A 26,799-nucleotide genomic window follows, 5' to 3' on the forward strand; every position below is an offset into this window, starting at 1 on the left:
CCCTCCCCACCTGTGCCGAGGGTCAGGCTGGGAGGAGGGGCCATGCTGGCCCTCCAGCCCCTCCACATTACCCATTGCGGGGTCAGCTGGGCCTGCAGCCGGCGGGTGTGCACAGGCTCGGCGGGCATCCCTGCCCCCTCCCGGTAAGTGCTGTGCCGTGCCTGGTTTCTCCTGACCCGCTGCCGCTCTCCGGCTGGGAACTGCCCGTTCATCTGAAGATGTGATACTGGAGCTGGCGGGAAGAACACACCGAAACCCTCAGCCCAAGGTGGGCGGGCGGGGGGGCAGATACTTGCTTCTGAGTCACAACCAGCCCCTTCGAACTTACAGTGGGGCAGCGTCTCCTTAAGTGCTCCTTTAACCCCACCCCCCAGCCTCTCTGGGGCCAGGCAGCGAGCGCTGGCTGCAGGATGTATCCCCCTGGGGAGGCCATACCGAGCGCAGGCAAACACCTGGATCTCCCGGCCTGGCCTCGAGGGCTGGGCGTGCCAGGGCCGGACCCAGCACAGGAAGGCTGAGCGGGAGCAATGGGCCTTGCTCCCAGCACAGGGCCCTAACATGCACCCCAGATGCAAGAGCCCCTGTGGCCCATTCTGTCAGCTGAGAAGAGCTGGAGCACGAGGAGCCTCTTTCCTGCTGCCCCAGCCCCTGTGCTGATACCAGCTAGAGATGGTCAGACAAGCGGTTTCCCTCTAAAACCCTCCCCAGCTGCAGGGACAGGGCCCAAGGGATGGGGTTAAAACAAAAGCCTTATTTAATGCTTTACCTTTCAAAGGCTTCAGCTGTTTTCCCTTCTCCTCTGTAGCTTTAATAAAAGGTTAAAAGGAGTTTTACTGGGGTGTTTGCCACAGTGCTGAGCAGGCTGAGGTCTCTGTATTCCAAACCCTGGACTTTGCTTAATGCTGGACAGCGATTGGCCCATGTATCCCATCTAAATGAATACACCACCGCTCTTGTTCCCCTGTGTGAATGGCTTTTTTCAGCTCACCAGCCTCCCAAGTGACAGCTGAAAAAGGCCCCTTCTAGCAAATGCAGCATGATATCAGGATAAAGCCACTGCACCTTAGGGTACACCGAAAAAACCTTCTCAGGTGGACAAGGCCCGAGAGACTCAGGGCAGGTCCACACTTAAAACGCTACATTGGCGCATTTGTACCAGTCAAGATGTTCTAAGCCAACGGGAGAGAGCTACGTTTGGGGACGGGGAGCATAGCTCTGTCTACACGGGAGGTGAAATCGGTATAACTGTCTCAGACAACCCTGAATGACGTAGGTATACCAGCAAAAAGAACAGGACACAGGAGTCCTTGTGGCACCTTAGAGACTAACACATTTATTTGAGCATAAGCTTTCGTGGGCTAGAACCCACTTCATCGGATGCATGCAGTAGAAGATACAGTCGGAAGATATATATACACACAGAGAACATGAAACAATGGCTGTTGCCATACCAACTGTAACGAGGGTAATTAATTAAGGTGACCTATTAGGTGACCTATTAGCAGCAGAAGAAAAAAAACATTTGTAGTGCTAATCAGGATGGCCCATTTCCAACCGCTGACAAGGTGTGAGTAACAGTAGGGGGAAAATTAGCATGGGGAGATAGGTTTGTGTAATGACCCATCCACTCCCAGTCTTTATTCAAGCCTAATTTAACGGTGTCCAGTTTGCAAATTAATTCCAATTCTGCAGTTTTTCATTGGAGTCTGTTTCTGAAGTTTTTTTGTTGTAATATTGTGACTTTGAGGTCTGTAATCGAGTGACCAGGGAGGTTGAACTTTTCTCCAACTGGTTTTTGATTGTTTGTCAGAGGATGGAGATGGATGGCAGGAGAGAGATCACTTGATCATTGCCTGTTAGGTTCACTCCCTCTGGGGCACCTGGCATTGGCCACTGTCGGAAGACAGGATACTGGGCTAGATAGACCTTTGGTCTGACCCAGTACGGCCGTTCTTATGTTCTAATTCTTGATGTCTGATTTGTGTCCATTTGTTCTTTTGCGTAGAGACTGTCTGGTTTGGCCAGTCTAGTGTAGACCAGACCGTAGCAGCCTAATTCCCATTGACTTTCAGTGAGAATTAGGCTCCTAAGTGCCTTAGGGCTTGTCCACACCTAGAATGCTATAGCTGCGCTGCAGCAGTACTTCAGTGTAGACACTGCCTATGCCGATAAGCGGGGCTTTCCCGCCAGCACAGGGACTTCACCTGCCCAAGAGGCGATAGCAAGCACTGTCTGCATGGGGACTTAGGTCAGCTTAACTGCTGCACTCAGGGTGTGGATTTTTCACACCCAACCTACGTAGTTAAACCGACTTAGCGTAAACCAGGTCTTAGTTAATTTTGGAAATGGGACTTGGACTCCTAAATCACTTTGATGCTTTTGCAAATTGGAGCCCAAGGCCCGTGTGCTCTGGCAGGGTCCTGGGCTCTCCACCCTCCGTGGCAGGATTCTCAGAGCTGGATCGTGCACCGTGTCCCCCGAAGCCAGATCAGGCTCCGGCCAGACTGGGATAGCAGCTTTCGCGGCCCAGCCAGCCCTGGCTAGAGGATTAAGGAACAAGTCCTTCGCTGTTTTTCTCCTTCCCATTTGTGGCATCACATACAATAACAGAGGGTTTGTTCTCTCCCGTAATGAGGGCCTTGCAGTGGTATCACCTCACAGCTCTATTAGCAATTATAAAAGAGGGAAAAAATGAAACCCTCTCTCTGCAGAGCCCCGTGTGGCGGTTCTAGGGGTGAACTCCGGAAAGGTTACAGCGTATTTGCATTTTACCCTTCAGTAATTTCAACACTTACGGGTGCAATTAAGAGGCGAGTCTGGAGTTATGAAGCTATCAGTGCGCAGAGACCTGAATACTAACAAACTCCAATATGCATTTGCCTTCCTGGGCCGTCTGATTTATCAGTGATAAAACTGCAATAATGCCAGCAGATTTCCATCGGCCGCTGTAATGGGGCTTGACTACATTAAATGCACATTTTTTAACTTGTCTGATAGCCCAGCCTCCTAAAAGACATTTAAGTGATGGGTTTAGTGCTCATTATGGATAGGCCATTGATAGCCACAGAGAGAAAGAGTCGTCTGTTATTTTAATAGAACTGCAAACCCGAGACTCCTCCGAGGCCACTAAGTGCATCCCTGTAGCCCAGCTGTGAACAGCAGGGCTTACCCTGTACTCTGCTTGCCTTGCTTGTCCCAATGCGTGCTCCACGCTGTGCTGCCAGCAGACCCTGGCCCGGCCTGGAGGGACACCTCTCCTTTCCCCAGTGCCCGAGAGGCTGGGTTTCCAAAGGCCTGCGTGTAGCCGGCGTTTACCAGACAATTAACATTTGATCTTCCAAAACCAAATTCTCCTCGGGGAAAGCCCCAGGATGTGTGCTGTGCCGAGGGCAGGAGCATGGGGTCAGGGCAGAAAAGGTACAACCAGCTCCTCTTCACATGCAGGGCTCTGTAAACCTCCTGTCCCTGCGGGCCTGGCGGGGCAGCGCCTGGGAGAACCAGTCTCCCCCGAGCCGCTTGGAAGAAGCTGCTCTTTTCTAGTGCCCTGACCCTGAGGTGCTGGCTCTGACTGGGCCTGGGAGGGACCAGCAGTTTGGATTCACAATGGTTGTATGACCGTTTCCTTTGGTTTCTCTCTATGCAGCTTACCAAACCTGGGGCCTGGTTCTCTGCTTGGTTACGTTAGTGAGTCCAGAGCAAGACTCTGGCTTTACCCGGGGTCGCTGAGTGCAGGGTTCGGCTGGCTGTGCTTCGCTCTCAGACTGTCGGAGAGTTTGTGTTTTGTAGCTGCCCTCCAGGTTGGCCCCTCACCCCCAGAACCAGCTGCCCTGAACTGTGGGGAAGCTCAGCCCAGCTTGGGATGTCGTGACTTGGGACCGTCCCAAGTTCTGAGATCAAATGAACCCCAAAAGCTCAAAGCGAAGCTCAAACGGGGTGAGTTTCATCTGGTTTTGCACCCAGCCCTTGTGAAGCTGCTGGTTCCAATGGGAAGTGCAGAATCGGTCCAGGTTGGATCAGTTTGTCAATGGGCTCACGACGCTAACGAACTGTCCAGTGCACCTGGGCAGTGTGTCAAGTCTGCAAGTATCAGAGGGGAGCCGTGTTAGTCTGGATCTGTAAAAGCAGCAGAGAGTCCTGTGGCACCTTATAGACTAACAGACGTTTTGCAGCATGAGCTTTCGTGGGTGAATCCCCACTTCGTCGGATGCAAGTCTGTAAGGAAACCCCGAGCTAGGGGAGTCTCCCAGGGATTGGGATTTTCCACCAGTAGTTCACTAGGCTGTAGTCAGAACCCAATGGTCTTCTATGCACAGGAGCTGGGGCAGGGCTGGAAGTAGTCAGACCCCCTAGAAACCCGCTCCCCTTTCGGACAGGCAGTAGGGTCGGACACAACTGAGATAAGGGCCGGGGTGTTTTAGATCTCGTCACTGGGCAGAGTCCACACCACCGGAGGAGGGGCTGGGAGCTGCCACCTTAACAACAGTCATGTTGGAAGGGTTTGCTTTGGCTTCTACAGCCGTTGTGCACCCTTCGCTTTGGACCAGCCTGTGCCCCAAAGACGTGGATGTGGCAGGTGTGGCAGGGGCGCTATCTGGTGATTAAGGGGTTAACTTCAGCTCAGTTTTCCTCTCCTCTTGCGGAGGTGCCCTGGGAGGGCTAGAAGAGTGGCTGGGGGGTGGAGGGGTTGAGGCAGTTGAGTTCTGCATGGCAGGTTATAGGTGAAACCCCAAAGCCGTGGTGGGACGGGGAGACAGAGATAGTTTGTGCTGCTGTGTTTTCAGCTTGTGTCCCTAGTAATGGCCTCTGCCTGTTTGTGACTTGGGGGTTGCTTTGTGCGTGGGGGGAGAGGTGGGCTGCTGGGATTAGATCCTCAAAACCACCGATTCGGGGGTGGCCCATTTACCCAGCAAAGGAGCCAGCCAAATCTCTGCAGACTCATTGCATCTGGGGCTCTGACCACGGCTATTCCGTTCGTTCTTCTTGCGACTGACCGTAAACTCTCTTGCCAGTGCTGGGTTTTCAGAAAGGAGAATGCTGGTCCTTTAAGTTTCATCACAAATTAATTGGATACTTTTGAGCTCAGTCTCATGATTTCATTCTTTTTTTTTTTTTCTGCAGCAATTTGGTCTGAGATTTCTTTCTTTCCCTCTATTATCCACTCTGATTAACTCAACTGCACCTGTCAGCTTTTATTCCATGGAGCGGGGAGTAGCTTGCAGAAACCTGTTAAAATGCATGAGTTTTATCACATTCACTCTTTCGTGGCCAACCATGCTGAACTATAAGCAGGAACGGGATGGAGCTGACAGGGAGAATGCAGCTGCTGGCTCCTACCCAAAGGCAGAGCCCTTTCTGGCTAGTAAATAATTCCCTGGCTTGCCAGGGGGTTCTAAGGAAGTCAGTTATAGCGACCTGGCCAAAGAGCTCAGTGCCCACTTAGGCACTTGTTGGAGAGGGCAGCTTTCCAAAAGCGTTGAGCACTTCCTTGCTCCCACTGAGAGCAATGGAGAATCCCGCTGGAACAGCTGATCCTCAGTGACTCCTGCTTTCCCTGGCCTCTGGCCTGGGATATGACTGTTGTTCCTAGATGGAAATGAGCTGGGACATTGCAGCTTTTAGGCCCCAAGGACTCCCAGCCATGGGGGCAACATAACGTCCACTGGTGGCCTTGATCTGGAAAGGTCTCCACCCCGTGTCTAGAACTTCCTGACCCCTTTGCTGGCAGTCTCGGCACAGTGACCAAGGAGGGAATAAGTTGCCTTTCCTCCCTAACAGTCAGGGCTCAGGAGCGTAGGGGGGCTAATGGGCTGGCTCCTTTCCCAGCTTTGCAGGCGAGCAGAGGGTTTTGTTTGTAGCTGATGCCCCCGAGCCAGCCAAGCCAACACCTGACACCAGCGGTAAATTCACTCTTACAGAGACAGCAGCAGGCCCAATGGGCTGGGCTGTGAACCTTGATACAGTCGTGCCAGCCTCTCGGCAGGTGTGATCTCTCGCAGATGGGGCTGGCATAGTTTGAGAGCAGTTCAGGGGAGGTCGGACACAGGAAATTAACTCCCTTCTCAGCCCCATGGAAGCTAGGCCCAGGGGAATGTCCGGGGAAGGACTGCATGGGGCTCAGTGCAGGAATGAATTCCCTTCTGCCTATGGCAGAAGCTGCTCCCTGAGGTTAGGAGGGTCCCTGGGAGCAGAACCTCTCCCATCTGTGCGAGTCACCCCCAAAGGCAGCCCCTGGGCAGCGGGACGTCTGTATGGGGCACTGCAGCACTGAGGTTGGGGTGAGTCGCCTGGGCCCTTGTGGCTCTGTTCCTGTGGGGACGCTGGTGGATGAGATCCAGGGGTGACTGAAGAGGGAGAGGTGGGGACTGACGGGGAGAGGCTGGTGGCAGTGACAGGGGAGTCAGGCCAGCAGTCTCAGGAGGATGGAGAGCTCAGGGTGGGCGCAGCAGAAGTAGCATGTTGGCTGTGGCCTAAGTGATTTTGAATTTTGGGTCCCAGTTGGAGAAATCCAAAGCAGCTTGCACTGGGCACTGGCAAACAGGCAAAACGAGTGGCCACTTTCAAACATTTTGGCCTAAAAGTGCCCTCCAGTGAAAGGGCAAGTTAGCGAGGGGGAGGGTCGAAGCGGGACTGGGAGGCGGGCCCCTGTGTCCTAGTCCTGCCTGGCTAGAGGTGCGCAAGCCACTTAGCTTCTCAGCCTGCTTGCTCCTCTCCCGAACAGGGGCACTAATGCCTGGTGGGAGCCTTCACTGACTCCAGTTTGCAAAGTGGTTTGAGATTCCCTGTGGAAGAGGGTGCAGCCGGATGGGATCGGGGGGCTGGGTACGTGCACAGAGACCATCTTGCTGGAAACTTGCTTCTTCTCCACTGTGCAGCACTTCTCACTCCGGAAAAATTGTTTATATTGCTTTTGCCTGATCGGAAAAACATCCTGAGAGCAGCTCTTCTGAAGCAGACCCAGAGCTAGCGGGAGAGAGAGACTCTCTCCAGCCCAGCCCCCCGCCCCACTGCCACACTCCATCAAAACATTTCTTAGTTGCTGCAGATTTACTGCTTTGCAAATGCTAATTTTACATTCCAATTATAACTTGTTCCCTTTTCTCATTGTAATAAACACGAACGCATCCGGAAACATTACCGCACCCGGGAAAGAGCAAGATCTGACATCGTTCAAAAGTGGCTTCAATCAGGCTGTTTTCCTAATGGTTTGTCATATCAACCCACAACTCCCTGCAATCCCCCCTTTGCTCCCAACCCCCTGAGGCATCATTTACATTTCTTAATAACCCCTCATTAATATTCATGATGTGGGGAGGGTAATAACGGCTGAGAGCACACCACTAATTCAATTTCAGTGAGCCTCCGTGTGTTTAGTTAATCACCGGGGGACCTGGGTTACTCAGTACAATTATTTATTCGGAATTAGATCTTGAGGCATCTGGATTGAAAAGTGAACTAGGAATAAAATTAAAAAGGGATTCTCCTCCTCTGTGTGTTCATCTCTTTGTGGCTCCCCCCGGGGCGTCCCCCTCGCCCCCTGCCAGCAGTGTGATGCGCCTCCCCGTGGGGCAGCCGGGCTGAATAGAAAAACGGTTGGTTTTTTAGTGGCGTTTCTGTTGCACTGATGGGAAATCATCATGATCGTGGTTTGTTTGTTTTTTCCTTTTAAGAAATTGTTCCAAAGCAGGGGCCATCTCTGAACCGCCAGCCTCTCTGTGTCGCAGGGGACGGCCCCAAGAGGATCCGCCCTAGCAGTCCTGGGCCTCAGGGTCTGCTGCAGGGAAGGAAGCTGAGTGGTGGTTACCGCTCTAGCTTCGCTGCAGCAACCAGCCTTTGGCCCTGAAGTGGCCCTGGGTGAGGCTACCCTGGGAGTCAGGAGCCCAGGCATGAGCGTGTGTGTGTCTGATCCTGCCACCCAGGAACGGGGCTGTTTCTGAACCTCTAACCCACACAATTTCCTCTCTCATCTAGAGCTATGACTGGCTGGGAAGTGCCTGGGCTCTCCTGCCCTGTTTCCATTCCCCCTCCCTCTCTCTGGCTCATTCTCATTAATAATGGATCCAGCTGCCTCCTCTTGTAATCCTCACAATCTGGCTCAGACATGGCTGAATCCCTTTCTCCGGGCACATTCCTCCCAGTGGAAGGGGGTGGCTTTGAAAGCACCCCCTCCACTCCGCCTACTTTGTGCTGACAGCTGCTCGGGGACTGGTGTTTACTGAGCCTGTCTCACGCCCTGGACTCTGTTGTCCCTTGATGGTAATTTTCCTTTTTGCTCCCTCTTTCCATTGCAAAAAAGCAGACGCTGCGTGTTGCCAGGGAAGGGGGAACGAGGAATATCAGGAACTAGAGGCAGTGGATAGCTCCGAGGCTGCTACCAACACAAGTCCAATCCTTTGATCCTCTGCTGCCATGTCAGTCTAATCACTAGACGGCACTTCCTCTCCCCACATACAACAGCTGTATCTGCCGCTGCACTAATGCACACAGGCATCTGAGAGATGCTGCGTACAACCGAAATGAAAGCGAGAACTCGGCAGAGGGAGAGGAAATGATAAATAATTTAAACATAAAAGGGAATAGAAAACCTCTGTCAAACACTCCTCACTTTCAGTGACTCTTCCTTCTGTCCTGGTGGAACAATCTACATGGAACACTTCCTGCTGGCAGTTTAATGGCTACACAGTGTCTCCTTGGGTGTGGTGCAATGCCAAGGCTTCCCCTGGGTTTTCAGGACTCTATTTGTTATTGCTGTTAACTCACTGTCGGTGTTATGGCACCAGCTAGAGACCCCAGCTGAGACTAGGGAGCACACTGTGCCAGGCGCTGCATGACCACCAGCGAGAGCCAGGCCCTGCCCTGAGGAGCTCACAATCTAAGCAGACAGAGGCCCAGAGAGCCGAAGTGACTTTCCCAAGGTCACCTAGCAAGTCAGTGGCAGAGCCAGGAATAGCAGTCAGGTCTCTTGACTCCCAGCCCAGGGCCCTCCCCAGAGTCACTGCTGCTCTCTTCCAGTGCAAGCCCTGCTAGGACTCAGTGACCAAGGTATCACTGGCTGCATGTGCTGACCTAGATCGTCTTCTGCTCTAGAGGAATGACAGAGTCTCTAGAATGGGGGGGAGGGGAGGAAGCGACATCTGACAGTGGGTAGGTGACAGAGCCTCAAAGGTATCTCAGCGCTGATCGACAGCAGCGTGCAGACAACCCAGTGGTGCAGCTTTGTTCTGAACCGTTTGGACTTGGTAGCATATTACACTCACTTAGCACAGGTGAATGACAAGGTGAGGGGCGGGGCAGGGAGAATCAGTCCCGTGTATCTATTGCAGAAGCTGCATTTCTGCACTGCCTCCGGGAGGAGCCTGCACTGTCCCAGTGCTGCTGGAGGAAGCAACAAAAGCTCTTGTTAGGGTTAGTGCAAAAAAACAGAACAAAGGGTGTGTCTACACTGCAGTTCGACACCCGCGGCTGGCCTGTGCCGGCTGACTGGGGCTTGCTGGGCTGTTTAATCGCAGTGTGAACCTTCGGGCTCTGGTTGCAGCCCAGGCTCTAGGACCCTGGGAAGGTCTCATTCAGTCCTCAGCCTGTCTCCTACAGTGCTGAAGTGAGGAGAGAGGAGTGTCTGTAGGGGAGTCTTTTGGACCAGATGTTTAAAGGCAGAGCGCAGCAAAAGCCAACCACACTTTTGGCAAGCTGTGAAAGGCGCCAAGCCTGCAGCCGCTACGCTGAATGGTCTGGCCTGTGTTTATGGGTACCATGATGAAGCCTTTCCCCTTCACTTCCGCCTCCCAGAGCAGCAGCTTTGACACTCCTGATGTGTTGTCAGAGGCCCTGCTCAGCTGATTGCTTATAATGTCTGAGATGATGGAAACATGGATGCAACAGCTGAGAGGATGGGCTGGAGACGCTTGTCATAACTTTATCTGTGGGAAGCAAGCTCTTGTCGGCTGGGTGATGGACGACCGAATGCCGGGGCTGAATGCACGTCCCAGATCGGCTTCGTTCGCTTGCTGAGCTACTTTGCAGGTGAAAAATGAGTTTCTGGGAAGATCCATGTGGTGGAGGGAGGAGATTCCAGGGGAGTAGTGCGAGTCGCCAGCACCTTTCGGTGTTTCCTTGGTAGCTGAGGGATGTTCTAAGGTAAATAAGTGACATTCGGTGGCGGACTAGGTGGAACAGCCATTGCATGTTGGGGCTCCTCTCACCCCCACAAGGCTCACTGTCCCACGAAGGCTGCAATCTTTGGGTGCAGTCCCAGCCCCACTGAAGTCATGGCAAAACTCCCATTGCCTTCCAGAGGGGCCACCATGTCACTCCTCGAGTCTTCATCTCTGCAGACCTGCCTGTAAACTTGCACAAGGAAAGCAAGTGAGGGGTGGCTCAGCCTAGTCCCCAGCTGGCAGGGCGTGTGTCTGCTTTGCAAAATGTCTGGCACCATTTGACACTGTTCCTGCTCTCTGGCCAGAGAAGAGCCAGCGCTGGACCGGCAGGCAGGTCCCTTCCACAGCTGAGCAGCTCTGAGCTTGCCATGCGCCTGCTCCCAGCCTCTGTCTGGTCTATGCTGCTGCTGTAACAGCAGTGCTGTTTAGTCCCTCACCTCCAAGAGAACTAATCCTAGTTCCTTTCATTCCTTCCCCATGGGAGACCTGGTGCCTGAATGGCAGGAGCCGTTTTTCATCCCTCTGGCTCTGGTTCTGGCCTGTTTGTGTGCCCGTGACTCTGCTGTTTAGCTGCTGGTGACAAATCAAGGCCCTTATCCTGCAAGCTGCTCTGCATGGACATGGAGTTCTGCCTGCCGGGAGCCACTTGCAGGATCAGGGCCTAAGTCACCGGGGTTGGTGCCAGGGTGGGAGGTGTATGAATGCTGAGTCCCTGGAGAGACTTGGCATTTCCCTTTGTCTGGGGAAGCAGCTTCTCTCTGCAAGCAAACCGCACACACATCCCCCACTGAGAGACACTAGGCTATGCAGAGAGCTCCTGACTCGCTGCGTTTTCAGGGGTAGACAGCAGAGGCCCTGCTCCCCCAAGCCTTTAGTTGAATTGTACTTGGCATTTCTACCGCGCCTTTCAGCTGAGGATTTCAAAGTGCTTCCATACAGGTGGGTACATAGCATTATCTCCATGCCCAAGGCCACACAGCAAACCAGTGAGAGGTAGGAACAGAACCCAGGTCTCCTGGCTCCCAGTCCTCTGGTCTAACTACTAGACACCCTGCCTTTCTTCTGGCAGCTGACCTACTTGTTACAGAAGTGGGGCCAATATAATTTCTGGAGTAACCCCATTGTCTTTAGGGGATTTGTACCAAGGATGGATTGATCCATGGTTGTGCTCCTTTGGAAGCTCTCAGTCATGAGCCTGTGAATCAACACTCCTTCCCTTGAGCATGAAAAATGCTTCTACTTCTCAGTGCATTTGGCCGCCCCCTTCTGGTATCCAGACCAGGCTCCAGTTCTGAACCCAGGACCAAGGGCACATTGCTTTCCTCCAGCCCTACATTCCCCTGGCATTTCTTTTTCCTCGGTTTTGTTTCTGTATTTGTTTTTAATTTGATATTTTGTCCCCATGCTCCAGCTCCCTTTATTGGATAAAAATACTGCATTATTGAATCCTGCCTTGCGGCAGCTTGGACAGAATTCAGTTTTGCAGACAGCAATAAGGTTGTTTTGGAGCCTTATGAGGCCAGGCGGCGTGTGAGATGGGAACATGTCCAAGAGAGGCTCTAGTAGCTGACGACAGTTGCTTCACTGACACTTGCATTGTCCTTTGCTTGTTTCACCCTCTGCCTTTCCATTCTTCCCAGCACACTTCAGAGACCTTAGTATTAGGGAACCAATGGCAAGGAAGCCCCCTGGTTATTTTGAAAAGCTGATGGGAGAGAAGCAGAATCTCTCGGAGACAGAGGGTCTACAAAGAGGTGGGGTTTAGGCCCCCAAAAAAGCCTGGGTCCTAATCCAGTCTCTGAGACTAACTCCTGCTGTGGCCTCCCTTTTCTTCCTCTGTAACATCAGAATGATGCTACTTGCTCACCTTTCTCTCAGTGGTTTCTGCCAGGATGAAATAGTTAGTGTCTGGACAGTACTTGGGAGCTGGCAAGCGCTGTCTAAATGCAAACTATTAGCAGAGCTGCCATTTGCAGTTTATGAATTAGTAACAACCTCTCTCTGCCTCACTTTCCCCACCTGCAAGATGGGCATAGGAAGCCTCTGAGTGTGCAAAGGTTTACCCATGTGCTGGGCTTCACACACTTCCCTTTAATGTCCAAGTGTGTAAGTCTCTGCAGGAGATGGGTCAACACTTACCTCCCAGCCCCTCTGTCAGGTAATCTCGGTGTGTAAACCCCTGTGAGCTCTTTGGGTGAACTACATGCCCAAAGTATTATTACGCAGTGAAAGGAAAAACATCATTTTAGGCAGATAATATCATTCAACAGGAACAAAAGCAACAAAAGGGGAGACGAGGGAAGTCAGAGCAACAAAACATAATGTCACTTTGAATACAAAAGTGAATGTTATCTGAGGTTCCTACGTATGCCAGGTTTATGCTCCTGTCTGTACACCGAGGGTTGGCTCTTACCTCTTTATGTACTTTATTTATTCTGCAACTCCGTATGTCTTATTTGTTAGCATCACTTGTCAAGCTTTCCAATAACTGTATCATGCTCACAAGTATATGTCAATACTCCTAGAATGACTGTGTTTTGCCTTCACAGCTGGAGAATTATCTGAATACCCAATAAAAGAAAGGCAGAGGATCCAATAATTATCCTTTACTTGTCTCTTCTTTAGAGTGCAGATTTGTTGAGTTAATTTTGTCGTGACTGCTGTCTCCTAGACTTTATTGAAACAACAGGGATGCTAGGGGCTTCTTTCTTGGAAAATGTTATATATATTTTTAATTTCATGACTGTCCTTAGAGTAGACACCTGCTGAGATAACTGCAATAGCTGCTATTGTTATGCTACAAGGATTTTTACCTCAAAGCTGATTTTTAAAGAACAGCTAAAATAGATTTGATAAGATTTTGGACAGTTTGGCTCTCTGTTTTCATCATTCCTTTTTTTAAAAGTCAACAAATGCTGCTAGTCATTGCTTCATATTCAGCTGAAAAGCAAAACTGACTGTCTGTCATGTCCTCGGTAACCAGTGGGATTTGATACATCTCCTCCATGCAGATGTTGATCTGTTTTCTGCACTAGGATGGTAGCTCTGCTGCAGACTTGCTGGGTACCCTCAGGCAAGTCTGTGAAGGCCTGATTGCCGCCAGAGCTACTTCTCCACAGTCCTTTTTGAATTCAGGAGGGGTGGGGGATGCGCAGCACTTCTGACAATCAGGGGTGCCAGATTCACAAAAGGATTTAGATGCCTAAATCCAACATTGGACACCACTGATACTCACAAAACCACCGCTTGGCTGCCACCCAACTCCACTGCTGAGCCCTTGCAAAGTCACCTAAGTCCTGAGGTCACTGAGATGCTCAGCACCCTAGCTCAGGCCTAAACCCTGGCCGGATTCTCACGCTGGGCATTCCTCCCCCTATCTTGTCTGATCTGATAGCGTTGCTCAGAGTACGCCTAACCTGTGCAAAAGGCAGCTGGGGGTAAGCCAGTTGGGACATTCTCTTGGGAGGAGGGAGTTCAATTCCTGCTCTAAGGGAGGCAGGCTGAGGAATCAAACCTGGTTCTTCCCCATCCCAGGGAGTGTCCTGACCACCAGCCTACTGGCAAGGCTGGTGTAGGCCTTACGCAATCTGTCCTGCTGAAGTGTTGGATAAATAGCTAAATAGTCATTGGAGCTGGGACTCGAGCCCGAGTCTCCCCTGTGAATACCCAGATCACTGAGCGATAGAGCGTCCATCTCTCACCCCACCCCTTTCTCTCTCAATGAATGTTTAATTCTTTACACAAAATGGACCAGATTCAACAGGCAATCTTGTGGGAGACCCAATGGCCTGGTGGTCAGGGCACTCCCCTGGGCTGTAAGGGTGTGTCTACACTGGATTAAAAACCTGTGGCTGGCCCATGCCTGCTGACTAAGGTTAAGGGGCTGTTTGATGTAGTGTACATGTGCAGGCTTGTGTTCAAGCTGGGGCTCTAGCCAGGCTGCTGCGAGATGGGAGGGCCCCAGCGCTCAGGCTGGAGCCCAGGCCAGAAGGTCTACACCACAGTTAAACAGCCCCTTAGCCTGAGCCCTGGGAATGCGAGTCAGCTGGCATGGGCCATCCAGGGGGGTCTAATTGCAGCGAAAACATACCGTAAGAGACCCGAGTTCAAATCTCCACCAAGTCAGGCAGAACAGGTGTCCCAGATTCCTTGGAGAGTTCCCTGACCAGTGGCTATTGGCTCCCTGCCCAGGAATGGGCTGACTCCAGGAAAGGGTTTGTGGCTGGGAACATGGGCCCTAGGCCTGGCGCTTGGCCCTGCATTTCACCCCGGTGGCTTTGGCAGCTCCCCATTCAGCTTGCTGGTTTCCATGAATCCGTTTCTTAGGTGTCCACCTCTTCCCCCGCCTAGCAGGAGGAGCCTGGGTGCCTACCTCAGGGCTGTGAGTGCTGCCGGGCGCCTGGCAGCGAGCCGCTGCAGCACCGAAATCCCTGTGAGAATCTAGTCCCAGGCCCCCGCCCTGGCTCTGCCCCCTCTGTCTAACAGGGAGCCGCGCCGCCTGTGCTCGGGCAATCGGGGACCAGGCGGAAGCTGAGTCAGAAATGGCTCAGGGGCCAGGCCCCATTAATTATTAGCACACGTTGTGGGGAGGGGTGCAAAGAGCTAGCTCATGGGTGCCCCTGACAGTGCAGCCCCCAGCAGGGCAAAGCAGGACACTGCTAACACTGCCCTGCCCTGCCCAGCACGGCCCCGCCCCAGTGCCCAGCCTGCCCAGCACAGCCCCACCTGCCCCCTCCGCCCAGCACGGCCCCGCCCCAGTGCCCCGCCTGCCCAGTACGGCCCCACCTGCCCCCTCCGCCCAGCACGGCCCTGCCCCAGTGCCCAGCCTGCCCAGCACAGCCCCACCTGCCCCCTCCGCCCAGCACGGCCCCACCTGCCCCCTTCTGCCCAGCACGGCCCCGCCCCAGTGCCCAGCCTGCCCAGCACGGCCCCACCTGCCCCCTCCGCCCAGCACGGCCCCACCTGCCCCCTCCGCCCAGCACGGCCCCACCTGCCCCCTTCTGCCCAGCACGGCCCCGCCCCAGTGCCCAGCCTGCCCAGCACAGCCCCACCTGCCCCCTCCGCCCAGCACGGCCCCACCTGCCCCCTTCTGCCCAGCACGGCCCCGCCCCAGTGCCCAGCCTGCCCAGCACGGCCCCACCTGCCCCCTCCGCCCAGCACGGCCCCACCTGCCCCCTCCGCCCAGCACGGCCCCGCCCCAGTGCCCCGCCTGCCCCCTCCGCCCAGCACGGCCCCACCTGCCCCCTCTGCCCAGCACGGCCCCGCCCCAGTGCCCCACCTAGCCCCGCCCCCTCTGCCCAGCACGGCCACGCCCCTCAGAACGGCCCCCTCTGCCCAGCACGGCCCCACCTGCCCCCTCCGCCCAGCATGGCCCCGCCCCAGTGCCCCGCCCCCGTGCCCCACCTGCCCCCTCCGCCCAGCATGGCCCCGCCCCATTGCCCCACCTGCCCCAGCCCCGCCCCCTCTGCCCAGCACGGCCACGCCCCTCAGCTCCGCCCCCTCTGCCCAGCACGGCCCCACCCGCCTCCTCCGCCCAGCATGGCCCCGCCCCAGTGCCCCACCTGCCCCAGCCCCGCCCCCTCTGCCCAGCACGGCCACGCCCCTCAGCTCCGCCCCCTCTGCCCAGCACGGCCACGCCCCTCCGCCACACTTGCCCAGCATGGCCACGCCCCTCGACCGCGCGCCGATCCCGCCCCCCCACGCGCCTCCGAGCGTCCGGAAGTATTGCGTTTGAGGGCACGTGACTCGCGCTCCACTGGGATTCACAGCAGTGTGGCGCCCCCCCTTCCGTCGCGCTTTGCGGCAGCGCAGGAGCCGCTTTTTTTTTAGCCGCGCTTTACGGCAGTGTGTTGTCCATCCCTCGGGTTTTGCGACAGTTGGAGGGTGCCGCTGCGCGGGGGTCATGGACGTGGGTGAGCTGCTCAGCTACCAGGTGAGGAGCGGCCGGGGGCGGGGCCGGGGCCGGCTCCTTCCCCCTCCTGGGGGGCCCAACGCCTGGCCCTGCCCCCCCAGTGCCGGAGCCAGTGCGGGGGGCGGGGTGTGTGATCCCCGCGTGCGGGGGGAGGGGCTCCGCCTGCAGCCTGCTCGGGGCGGGGGCCGGGGCCTGGGCCTGGCAGGGCCCGTGCTGGGGGACCGGGGGGGGGGGTGAAAGTGGGACTGCTCCAGCAGCTGGAGAACGCGAGTCCCCCCCCCAGGCCCTGGTTCTCCCCTTGTGCCAGGGGGTCGCGGGGGCCGGGGGCGCCAGCAGGAGACTCCCGTGCAGTGACAGACACCGGCTCGGAGTTAGCCGGGCGCGTCGTGGTGCCAGCACGTGGCCCGCGGCCTCGCCAAGCGTGAGACCCGCCGGCCTACAGGAGTGGGCACCGCTCACGGCTGTGTAACTGCAGTGGGCTTGGGGCCACCCCGGCGGGCACCGGCTCAACAGGCCGGCTACCGCGTGCCTGCGACTTTGGCCGAACGCTGGCCTAATGAAGAGCTGTCAAGTGCCACTGTTGGAAATGAACGGAGGGGTTTGGTAATGAAGGTTTATCATAGAACGTTCGAGGGTGACGTGTGCTTTTGGTTTGTTCCCCAAGCAAAATTATCTTTGTTTTCAGCAGAAAGCAATGTAAAAATCTTTGCCGCCAATTTCTCTTAAATTGTGTCTTCAATTGGAGGGCCAATAGTCAGTCCTTAAGAGACATTCCCATTGGTGGTGGCAAACTAGTGACGTTCTTGGATCCACAAACTGACCTTCCCCCCCCATATATAGAGTTTGTAGTGTCTTGGGATGAAAGGAGACCATGGGACCTATGGAGATCTTTCCACCTGCCTGTCATTGTCATATGTCCTGCATGCCTTTCTATTACTGTCTAATGTTTATTTGTGTGTCCCCATAGGGCAGTGTCTGTCTGTGCCTTTGGGCGGTTTCACACATTAACTGACTGTTAGGTCACTTTAGGCAGAAAACTTACAAGATCAATGTCAATGTCTTCATACTTTTTTGAAATTGTTTTTAATCACAATCTATCTAAATTTTTTTTTCTATAGTGTTTCTCCTCAAATATTGTAGCAGGAAAGTGAAACTGACAAGTCTATTTTTGTTATTCCAGCTGAATGAAATGTAAAAAGTAAATGTCAACATTAATGGTGAAAAGAACGTTAGATTTCTAAAATGATGTGGTGCAGTTTGTGACACAGGAGATACTTGTTTTTTAAAAGACTTAATCTGATAATTCTCCTGACTATTCTTAGTAATAAAATTTCCCTCATTAGGGGGGAGGGATAGCTTAGTGGTTTGAGCCTTGGCCTACTAAACCCAGGATTGTGAGTTCAATCCTTGAGGGGGCCACTTAGGGATCTGGGGCAAAATCAGTACTTGGTCCTGCTAGGGAAGGCAGGGGGCGGGACTCAAGGTCCCTTCCAGTTCTAGGAGATAGGATATCTCCATTAATTAATTAATTTAACCTTGGCATCAGGTATTTTCTTATGTATAGTTTGTGACCTTTTGGTTCTTAGTCTACTATATTATCCTCTTGAATAGTGTTTATCTACCTTCTCATAGCTCTCAACTTTAGAAGTGGATGTGTGGAGGTGTCTAATCTCTCTTCCAACAAATATGAATACAATTTCCTAATATTGTGTCTGTTGTCCCTGGCATCCCATGCTGCTTTCTTGTGGGTGTCTTCTAATTCCTGAAATATGGTGCCTCAAGCTTTACTCAGTAGGTTGGGTGACCACTGCAACACATTGGTACTCTGTTCACATCTCCAATTGTTCTTGCTTTCTTAACTGTTGAAAATGTGGCTTTAAGTTATTGTCCACAGTTGTCCTAAATCCTTTTCCTGAATAGAGCCTATGCTCATTTCACAGCCGTCTTCATTACTGTCAGCCATTATGTTGCACAAGTCACTTTTGAGTGTATTTTATCCGGATCCTTTTAAATCCAGTTTCCCTCCTCTTGAGTAGTGTGTATTATTTCATGAAGTTTGTTCTCTTGTTGGCCTACAACCATGATAGCCTTATCAGAGACTGTTTGAACTTTTTCTAGTCAGATGTAGCAAACCACTTATTTCCCCTGACCGCAGTGAGCCTGGAATACTGTCCTGTGGGCAACTGAATGAGACCTTGTATGGTGATTTATAACGTTGGGATCCCTCTTATGCTACTAAGGACTTGGAGATTCATTCTTGAGCAAACTAGTTCTTTGCCTTATAGTTCAGTACAGTATGAAACCAAAAGACACTTTAATGTAATGGCCAGCATATATGTAAGTATAAAACTCCAATTTAAAAGATGTTCAGGTAGATTATTTCTGCAGTCCTTAGAACTGTCTGGAAGTGGGATTTGTTATAACCTTGGGATATCTCCCTCTAGGGGAGAGAGCACTTGTGAATATGCTCTGTTTACTTGCCTGTGACACAGGCAGCCCATTAGTTAGGAGAAAGAACAAGAGTACTTGTGGCACCTTAGAGACTAACAAATGTATTTGAGCATAAGCTTTTGTGGGCTAAAACCCACTTCATCGGATGCATAGAATGGAACACATAGAAGATATTTATACATACAGAGAACATGAAAAGGTGGGAGTAGCCATGCCAACTGTAAGAGGCCAATCAATTGAGATGAGCTATCATCAGCCAGAGAGAGAAAAAACCTTTGAAGTGATAATCGAGATGACCCATAGAAGGTGTGAGGATATTTTAACATGGGGAAATAGATTCAATTAGATTATCACTTCAAAGGTTTTTTTCTCTCTCTGGCTGATGATAGCTCGTCTCAATTGATTGGCCTCTTACCGTTGGCATGGCTACTCCCACCTTTTCATGTTCTCTGTATGTATAAGTATCTTCTTTCTGTGTGTTCCATTCTGTGCATCCGATGAAGTGGGTTCTAGCCCACGAAAACTTATGCTCAAATACATTTGTTAGTCTCTAAGGTGCCACAAGTACTCCTGTTCTTTTTGCGGATACAGACTAACACGGCTGCTACTCTGAAACCTGCCATTAGTTAGGGTGTGTTTAAATTTCTGAAGTACCATTACTTTGAGGTGGAGAGGAAAAACTTCCATTGACTTTAGGTAGTTTCTGTGTTTTCTTTTCCACATGAGTGAGTTATTCTGGAAGGATGTGGAAGGGATCCTGCCTGTGCTAATTCCTCCTCTGTGCCTTCAGCTCACTGGCATCCAAACTGCAAAGTGCTGCTTACCTTCTCGCATAGTCAACAAAATGCGACCTTGTCCTATGACAGCTCCATGGGGGTCCGGTTTCTTCAGATCAAGTTCAGCACATCTTTTCTTTCTAAAACTCTTTGTGGACTTGCTCTTCTTGTGTCTCCGATCTTCCCCTTCCTATCCATCCAGCCATCTGTCTGCTGACTGTCAGTACTAATCTTGCTGCTGTTGATATGAGATCCTTTCCCTCTATTGCTCTTGTATCTCTCCATTTTACCAACTTTCCATCCAATTTCCAATCCCAAGTGAAAACATTCATTTTTCACTGGTTTCTACTTTCTCATTTTTCTCAGGCTCTGTTATTTATTTCTAAGTATTTTGTGGCACAATTTGTTTGTATGTAAGATGTTATAAAATACAAAGTTGCATTGTATTTCATTCAGTTCGCTTGTTTCAGCAGCTCTTCTGGAAAGGACGATTTATTCCTCACGTTTTTCTTGTTTCAAAATGAAAGATAAGTCCCTGTTTGATTCTATTCCACTCTGATAGGGAGGGCTTGCTCACATCTACTTGAAATATTTGATATCATCTCTGATTTCTCTAAACCTTTTGAATTCCTATTTCCCAGGGAAATGATCTTTCTACTACAGGGCTATGGATAATTTTTGAAGGATTGTTGGGAGGCAGAAAATGAAGAAATCCTCTCTTCCTCTCAGTTCTCATGGGTTTGGCTGCTGGTCTTGCCAGCAACCTATTCTCTACTTGTGGATACTTTTTAAAAAAATGAAAAATTATTATATCCTGCAGCTTCCAGTCAAACCTGGGTTGGGGGTTAAGGGAGGGATGCTTCCATTATTGGACTGGTAGCCGAAACATAGAATTCTTTGAGGGGGTCAACAAGCATGTGGACAAGAGGGATCCAGTGGATATCTTGTATTTAGATTTTCAGAAAGTCTTTGACAAGGTCCCTCACCAAAGGCTCTTAAGCAAAGTAAGCTGCCATGGGGATAAGAGGGAAGGTCCTCTCATGGATCAGCAACTGGTTAAAAGATAGGAAACAAAGGGTAGGAATAAATGGTCAGCTCTCAGAATGGAGAGAGGTAAATAGTGGTGTACTGGGCCCAGTCCTATTCAACAGATTCATAAATGATCTGGAAAAAGGGTAAACAGTGAGGTGGCAAAATTTGCAGATGATACAAAACTACTCAAGATAGTTAAGTTCCAGGCAGACTGCGAAGAGCTACAAAAGGATCTCTCAAAACTGGGTGACTGGGCAACAAAATGGCAGATGAAATTAGTGTTGATAAATGCAAAGTAATGCACATTGGAAAACATAATTCCAACTATATGTATAAAACGATGGGGTCTAAATTAGCTGACACCACTCAAGAAAGAGATCTTGGAGTCATTGTGGATAGTTCTCTGTAAACATCCACTCAATGTACTGCGGCAGTCAAAAAAGTGAACAGAATGTTGGGAATCATTAAGAAAGGGATGGACAATAAGACAGACAATAACATATTGCCTCTATATAAATCCATGGTACAACCACATCTTGAATACTGCGTGCAGTTGTGGTCTCAAAAGAGATATATTGGACTTGGAAAAGATTCAGAAAAGGGCAACAAAAATGATTAGGGGTATGGAACGGCTGCCATATGGGGAGAGATTAATAAGACTGGGACTTTTCAGCTTGGAAAAGAGACGACTAAGGGGGGATATGATAGAGGTCTATAAAATCATGATTGATGTGGAGAAAGCAAATAAGGAAGTGTTATTTACTCTTTCTCATATCACAAGAACTAGGGGTCACCAAATGAAATTAATAGGCAGCAGGTTTAAAAGGAAAAAAAAGGAAGTATTTTTTTTTTCACATAACGCTCAGTCAACCTGTGGAACTTCTTGCCAGAGGATGTTGTGAAGGCCAAGACTATAACAGAGTTCAAAAAAGAACTAGAAAAAATCATGGAGGACAGGTCCATCAATGGCTGTTAGCCAGGATGGACAGGGATGGTGTCCCTAGCCTCTGTTTGCCAGAAGCTGGGAATGGGCGACAAGAAATGTATCACTTGATTCCCTGTTCTGTTCCTTCCCTCTGGGGCACCTGGCATTGGCCACTGTTGGAAGACATGATGCTGGGCTAGATGGGCCTTTGGTCTCACCCGGTATGGCCATTCTTAAGTTTTTAGTAGGATAAACCATCTTGATCATGTTGGATAATCCCTGCTCCAGAGGTGCCTCCTAGCACATGATTATTGAGGGTATCTGCACTTTTTCTCTACCAGACAAAAAGCCACATAATTAAAATCCTGTTCTATTGTGGCCTTTCTGCAAAGTCCCTTGGTCTTCTCTGCTTTCCCCATCACAAACCTTAATTGCTTTCCTTATATTGTTTCAGATTTCTCCTCTCTGAACAGTTAATGTGTCCCTACTTAATCAAGAAGCTGTGCTCCCTCAGTGCCAAATTTGGCATGGAAGATTTCAGACACTATGCCTCCAATTCTGCACCAAGTGCTGGTCAAAATGGAAAAAGGAATTTCTTGCAGCAGAGAATACAATTAAACTGACTCCAGCACCTGGCTGTTTATACAGAGCTCAGGAATCCATGAACTTTATGTGCTTTTGCAAAACAGTTGCAGATGGTCTAAACCGATGATTAAATATTGCTTCTGTTTTGCCCAGAAATGCTGTGCCCATACCCTCTGTGTCTGGTTTCCAATTACAGTGGTAATTAAGGGGGCAGAGCCAACTCCAGTTATTTCCAGACATCTCTTTCAGTTGTCTCTAGAGGGGAGAAGGGGAGATGTCTTTAATCCTGCTCAGATGCGGATTTCACTGCTGTATGTAGAAATTACAAACTGCATTGGTTTTAGATAGACGGCATTTGTGAAATTAAAGGAAGTAGTGAAAGTAGGAATCAATGTAAAGCTTGGCTGCAGTGGCTGGGGTTATGTTCTTAAACTATAGCTCTTGTGAAATTTGCTAAGCTTGGCTCACAGTGGGATCTGTCTCAATTTGTGCAGGTGCATGATGGTGTACAGATAACTTACCATACATTTGCTGGGTAATGAATGCAGGTGAAACTGAAGACAATTAGTGCAGCTTGAGAAGCAGTGGACTTGGTGAATATTTACAACCTTATTAACCCAGTGCATCTCCTGCAACTGATAAGCTGTTCCCAGTAACTTCAACTCTGGTCATTCTCTCTGCTTAAAGTAGTAGTCCATCGCCAGGGCCGGCACCAGCCCAGCAAGCAGGTGCTTGGGGCAGCCAAGGGGAAGGGGCGGCACATCGGGCTCTTCAGTGGCAATTCGGCGGCAGGTCCCTTGGTCCCTCTCGGAGGGAAGGACCTGCCGCCGAAGAAGAAAGCGGCGGTGGAGCTGCCGCCGATCACAATCGTGGCTTTTTTTTCTTTTTTTCCGCCACTTGGGGCGGCAAAAACCCTGGAGCCGGCCCTGTCCATAGCACCAGCCATCGTATGCTGTTTGGAATGGTTGCAAGGTTCATCATTGCCCAGTTCATCAGAAATGAATGCCCTGAAGCTAAGATAATGAACTTGAAACATGACCCTGAACTCTGCCTTTCCATGTGCAGTCTCCCTCCCCTCCTGTAGACTGGAAAGCTTGTAAAAGGCCCGGGAGAAACAAACCAGAGCAAAATAATACAAAACTGAAATAAGTATCACTTGCTTGCCTATGTGAAGTGAGTTACTGGTTCTCATATGCATGTCTAACGATTGTATCTCTGTCTCACAAAAACCACTGTAACAGGCTTCCATTTTGCAGTCTCAAGGTATAGCTATACCGCAGTTAAAAATCCATGCGTGGCCCATGCAAGCTAAATCAGGCTCAGGCTAAGGGGCTGTTTAATTGTGGTGTAGACATGTGGGCTAGGGCTGCAGCCCAATCTCTGGGACCTTCCCACCTTGTAGGGTCCCAGAGCCTGGGCTCCAGTCTGAGCCCAAATGTCTACACCGCAATTAAATATCCCCTTAGCCTGAGTCAGCTGGCATTGGCCAGCCATGGGTGTCTAATTGCAATAGACCTACCCTCAGAAGAGAGGCCAAGGATTGAACAGACCACTGGCTTCTGGTCTTACGCTGAATTACCCAACTTTTGATTAGAGAGTCAGCAGGAGTTTCAGAATAGCATATTTGAATTTAGTTATTTTGGGACACAGTTCAGATCTCATATTGCGAGAGGTGATTCTTTGGGAACTTTCAGGTTGCTCGGCTGAGCACAAAGAGGGGTGTTCTCCTTTAAGTCTTTGATACCATGCAAGATGGAAAAGTATTGGTAATTGTGCAGCTGACTATGTGGATGGGTCTTAGCAATGCTAGAAGTTCCTTTAAATCTATTCTTGCCAGTGCATGTTCTGCCACTGTCTGTGCATATGTGCCTTGGTTATTAACTTGATCTTGATGGTAGAGATGGGTTTCTTACGGCAAGGCTGTGGTGTCTGTTAAAGGCTAGCCTTCTAGTTTTGGCAGCTGTTTGTGGTATAGTCTTTCAGTAACTGGCATATCTTCATTCATCTCTGAATCACTCCCTAGCATGAAACAAAGGCAGACAACTGCAGGACTTATCGGATGTGGTATGATCAATTTTTATCCCCTTTCCATGCAAATATTTACCAGGGGTCATCACCTTAATTTTTTTCCTGCTCTTACTGGCCAGTGTCAATCCGCGGGGGACGGGGGGGAAATCTTCAGATTTTTATGACTTCACAACTTTTTCCTTTTTGTGCCCCTTAAGCAGTAGCAAGCTGCCTTTTATGACTTTTGCACCCAGTGCAGGAAAGGGGAGAGGAAAGGAGTTAAAGGAGAATTAAGATTTAAACTGCATCCATGTGGCTGAAGTGCACAGGTTCCCTTCCCTATGTATTTGCTGGCTTCCGTGACTTGCAGCTCTGGGGACGTATTTGTGAATTTTTCTTATACTTGGTTGTTTAGTTGTTTTTTTTTAAATATTTAGATTTCACATTACCTAAAATTGCTCATCTCTTTTGAGCTGTGGCAATGAGAAGTGAGATTGAGAGTGGCTGGTTTAACACAGGTGTTACAAACAGGATTAAGAAGTTCTTGGAAAAAGATGGCTGGAGTTTTGGGACTCGTTTTCAGAAGTCATTCTAAATTGACAACTAATGGATAGTTTTTCTTGATGGCTCTTTCGAGCTGGTTGCAAGTGGCTGAGTTTTGCTCACAAAGGGAGCTCTATCCCTGAAGAAGATTCCTTTCAGATGTCTTTAATAAATGATTTCTGAGCTCCATAGTAACAAAGTTACTGTACCTCTGCATCATCTCTGTATTATTAAAATAAGTAAGTTAGCCAGGTTTCTTTAAATCTTCCTGATTCGTTGAGGAAGCAGTCAGGGCTCAAAATGTGTTCCCAGATTTCTGTGGGATACACTATTTTGTTAGTGATGGATAATTCCCTGCTCCAGGGGAAGGTAAGGCAGGTGCCCCTAGTATGATTATTCATTGATTTAGGGCACATCTTTTTTGATAGAATCATAGAATATCAGGGTTGGAAGGGACCTCAGGAGGTCATCTAGTCCAGCCCCCTCCTCAAAGCAGGACTAATCCCCAGGCAGATTTTTGCCCCTGATCCCTCAGTGGCCCCCTCAAGGGATTGAGCTCACAACCCTGGGTTTAGCAGGCCAATGCTCAAACCACTGAGCTTCACCACCTCAACCCATAGGCAGAGCTCTTTCTCTTTTGATACTGGATCCAAGGACAGACCTTGAGTTAGGACTTGCCAACACATGAGGGTTAATCCAGAAAGAGATGGGATGTACATTTAAAGCAGATTAACTATTCCTGACTAACTCCATGGGTAGATGCGCTTATTCCAGAATAAGCGCATCAGGGGGTAGCCGTGTTAGTCTGGATCTGTAAAAAGCAACAGAGTGTCCTGTGGCACCTTTAAGACTAACAGATGTATAGGAGCATAAGCTTTTGTGGGTGACGAAGTGGGTATTCACCTACAAAAGCTTATGCTCCAATATGTCTCTTAGTCTTAAAGGTGCCACAGGGGACTCTGTTGCTTTTTACAGAATAAGAGTGTCAATACACAAGGTTAATCAGGAACAGCTGTTGTGGAATAACTCCTCATGTAGGCAAGCCCTTAAATCCACATGTGAGAACAAAAAATTCCCCTTCCAGGATGCGTTATCTTAAAACTTTACATTTGGTCATTTTTAAGTTTCTACTAGTGTAGCAAATTACACCTAAAATAACTATAACTGAAAGAGAGTAGAGAGAAAGTCTTTGTTTTTCCCATCAGTTTACTTACTTTTTGCATTTGACAGCATTTTGTGAATATAAATTTCACCCTTCTACCCAGTAGAGTCAGATGATTCTTCCTGAAGAAGAAAAATGTATTTACAAAATCTGATTTTAAATTTTAAATACAGAAATCTGTTTTTTTAATCTAAAAATCATACATTTGTATCTATCTAGTTATCTGTAAGTGTAAAGTACAATTTAATTGTATGCAGTGGTGTTGTAGCCTTGTCAGTCCCAGGATATTAGAGAGGCCAGGTGGGTGAGGTAATGTCTTTTATTGGACCAACTTCTGTTGGTGGGAGAGACAAACTTTCAAGCTTATACAGAGCTCTTCTTCAGGTCTGGGAAATGCCCTCAGCGTGCCCCTTGAAATACGTCTTATACTAAACAGTCTGTTCCGCCTTGTATTTAACTGTGACTCTCGGAGTACGTGTCCCAGACCTGAAGAAGAGCTCTGCGTAAGCTCAAAAGCCTGTCTTTCTCACCCACAGAAGTTGGTCCAATTAAAGAAATTACCTCACCTACCTTGTCAACTTAATTTTAGATTGTTAGCTCTCTGGGGCAGGAAATGTCATTTACTGCATGTTTGTACAGTGCCTGGCGCAACAGGGTTTTCACTTGATTGAAGCCCCAAGGCACTACAGCAATATAAATAGTAAATCATTTCCATATTGTTGCATACTTAAGTTCTCCTGTAGTTCCCTGTGTTAGAAGGTGTTTCTTGAGTAGTTGACATCACAGGGTAGAACTATGAAAATGAGCACAGCTGGAACTGGGCATATGGAAATGTTGTAGGCTCTTTAAAACATACGTTATTTACAGGCTTGCTGGCACCCCCAAGACTCACTGTCCTGTGTTGTATAAGACTGGTGTGAAGTGTTCTGCTGCCTCGCACACAATCTGCCGTAAGCATTTAAAAATGTTTTTAAAAAGCCACATAATTTTGAGAGAAACTTTTAAGATGATGTTGAGTGTGTGCTATGGGGGCAGAGTTAAGGTTGTTTGGGTACCTTAACTCTCTCTATACTTTTAAATGAACAGAAATCCAGACATGTTATCTTAACCTTGAATTTATTTGGTTATTCATTATGCTTGTTTGATAAGTGCAATGTTCTTGTAAGGTTTTCTTTCCTTTATTTTGTTATGATTCTTTAAACCTTAACTCCTGCTTAACAAACTTTGTTAGAGAATTCAATTACATTCTGTTGCAA

General features: G+C 49.8%; 1 protein-coding gene across 3 annotated transcripts in view; it reads left to right on the forward strand.

Annotated features, from left to right (window-relative positions):
- The first annotated feature begins 15,894 nt into the window (after nt 1–15,894).
- The window catches only part of CTNNBL1 (catenin beta like 1), an 89,700-nt gene continuing 78,795 nt past the window's right edge, over nt 15,895–26,799 (forward strand). The window contains exon 1 of one of the 3 annotated variants that reach the window (XM_044985545.1): nt 15,895–16,083. In XM_044985545.1, coding sequence (XP_044841480.1) covers nt 16,054–16,083 — 30 coding nt within the window. In that variant the 5' untranslated portion in view covers nt 15,895–16,053. Of the gene's footprint in view, nt 16,084–16,693; nt 16,713–26,414; nt 26,494–26,799 lie in introns of those variants that run through there. The other 2 variants (XM_044985547.1, XM_044985546.1) reach the window with 2 other exon arrangements.

This window comes from Mauremys mutica, chromosome 13 (genome assembly GCF_020497125.1).
Source record: "Mauremys mutica isolate MM-2020 ecotype Southern chromosome 13, ASM2049712v1, whole genome shotgun sequence".
NCBI lineage: Eukaryota > Metazoa > Chordata > Testudines > Geoemydidae > Mauremys > Mauremys mutica.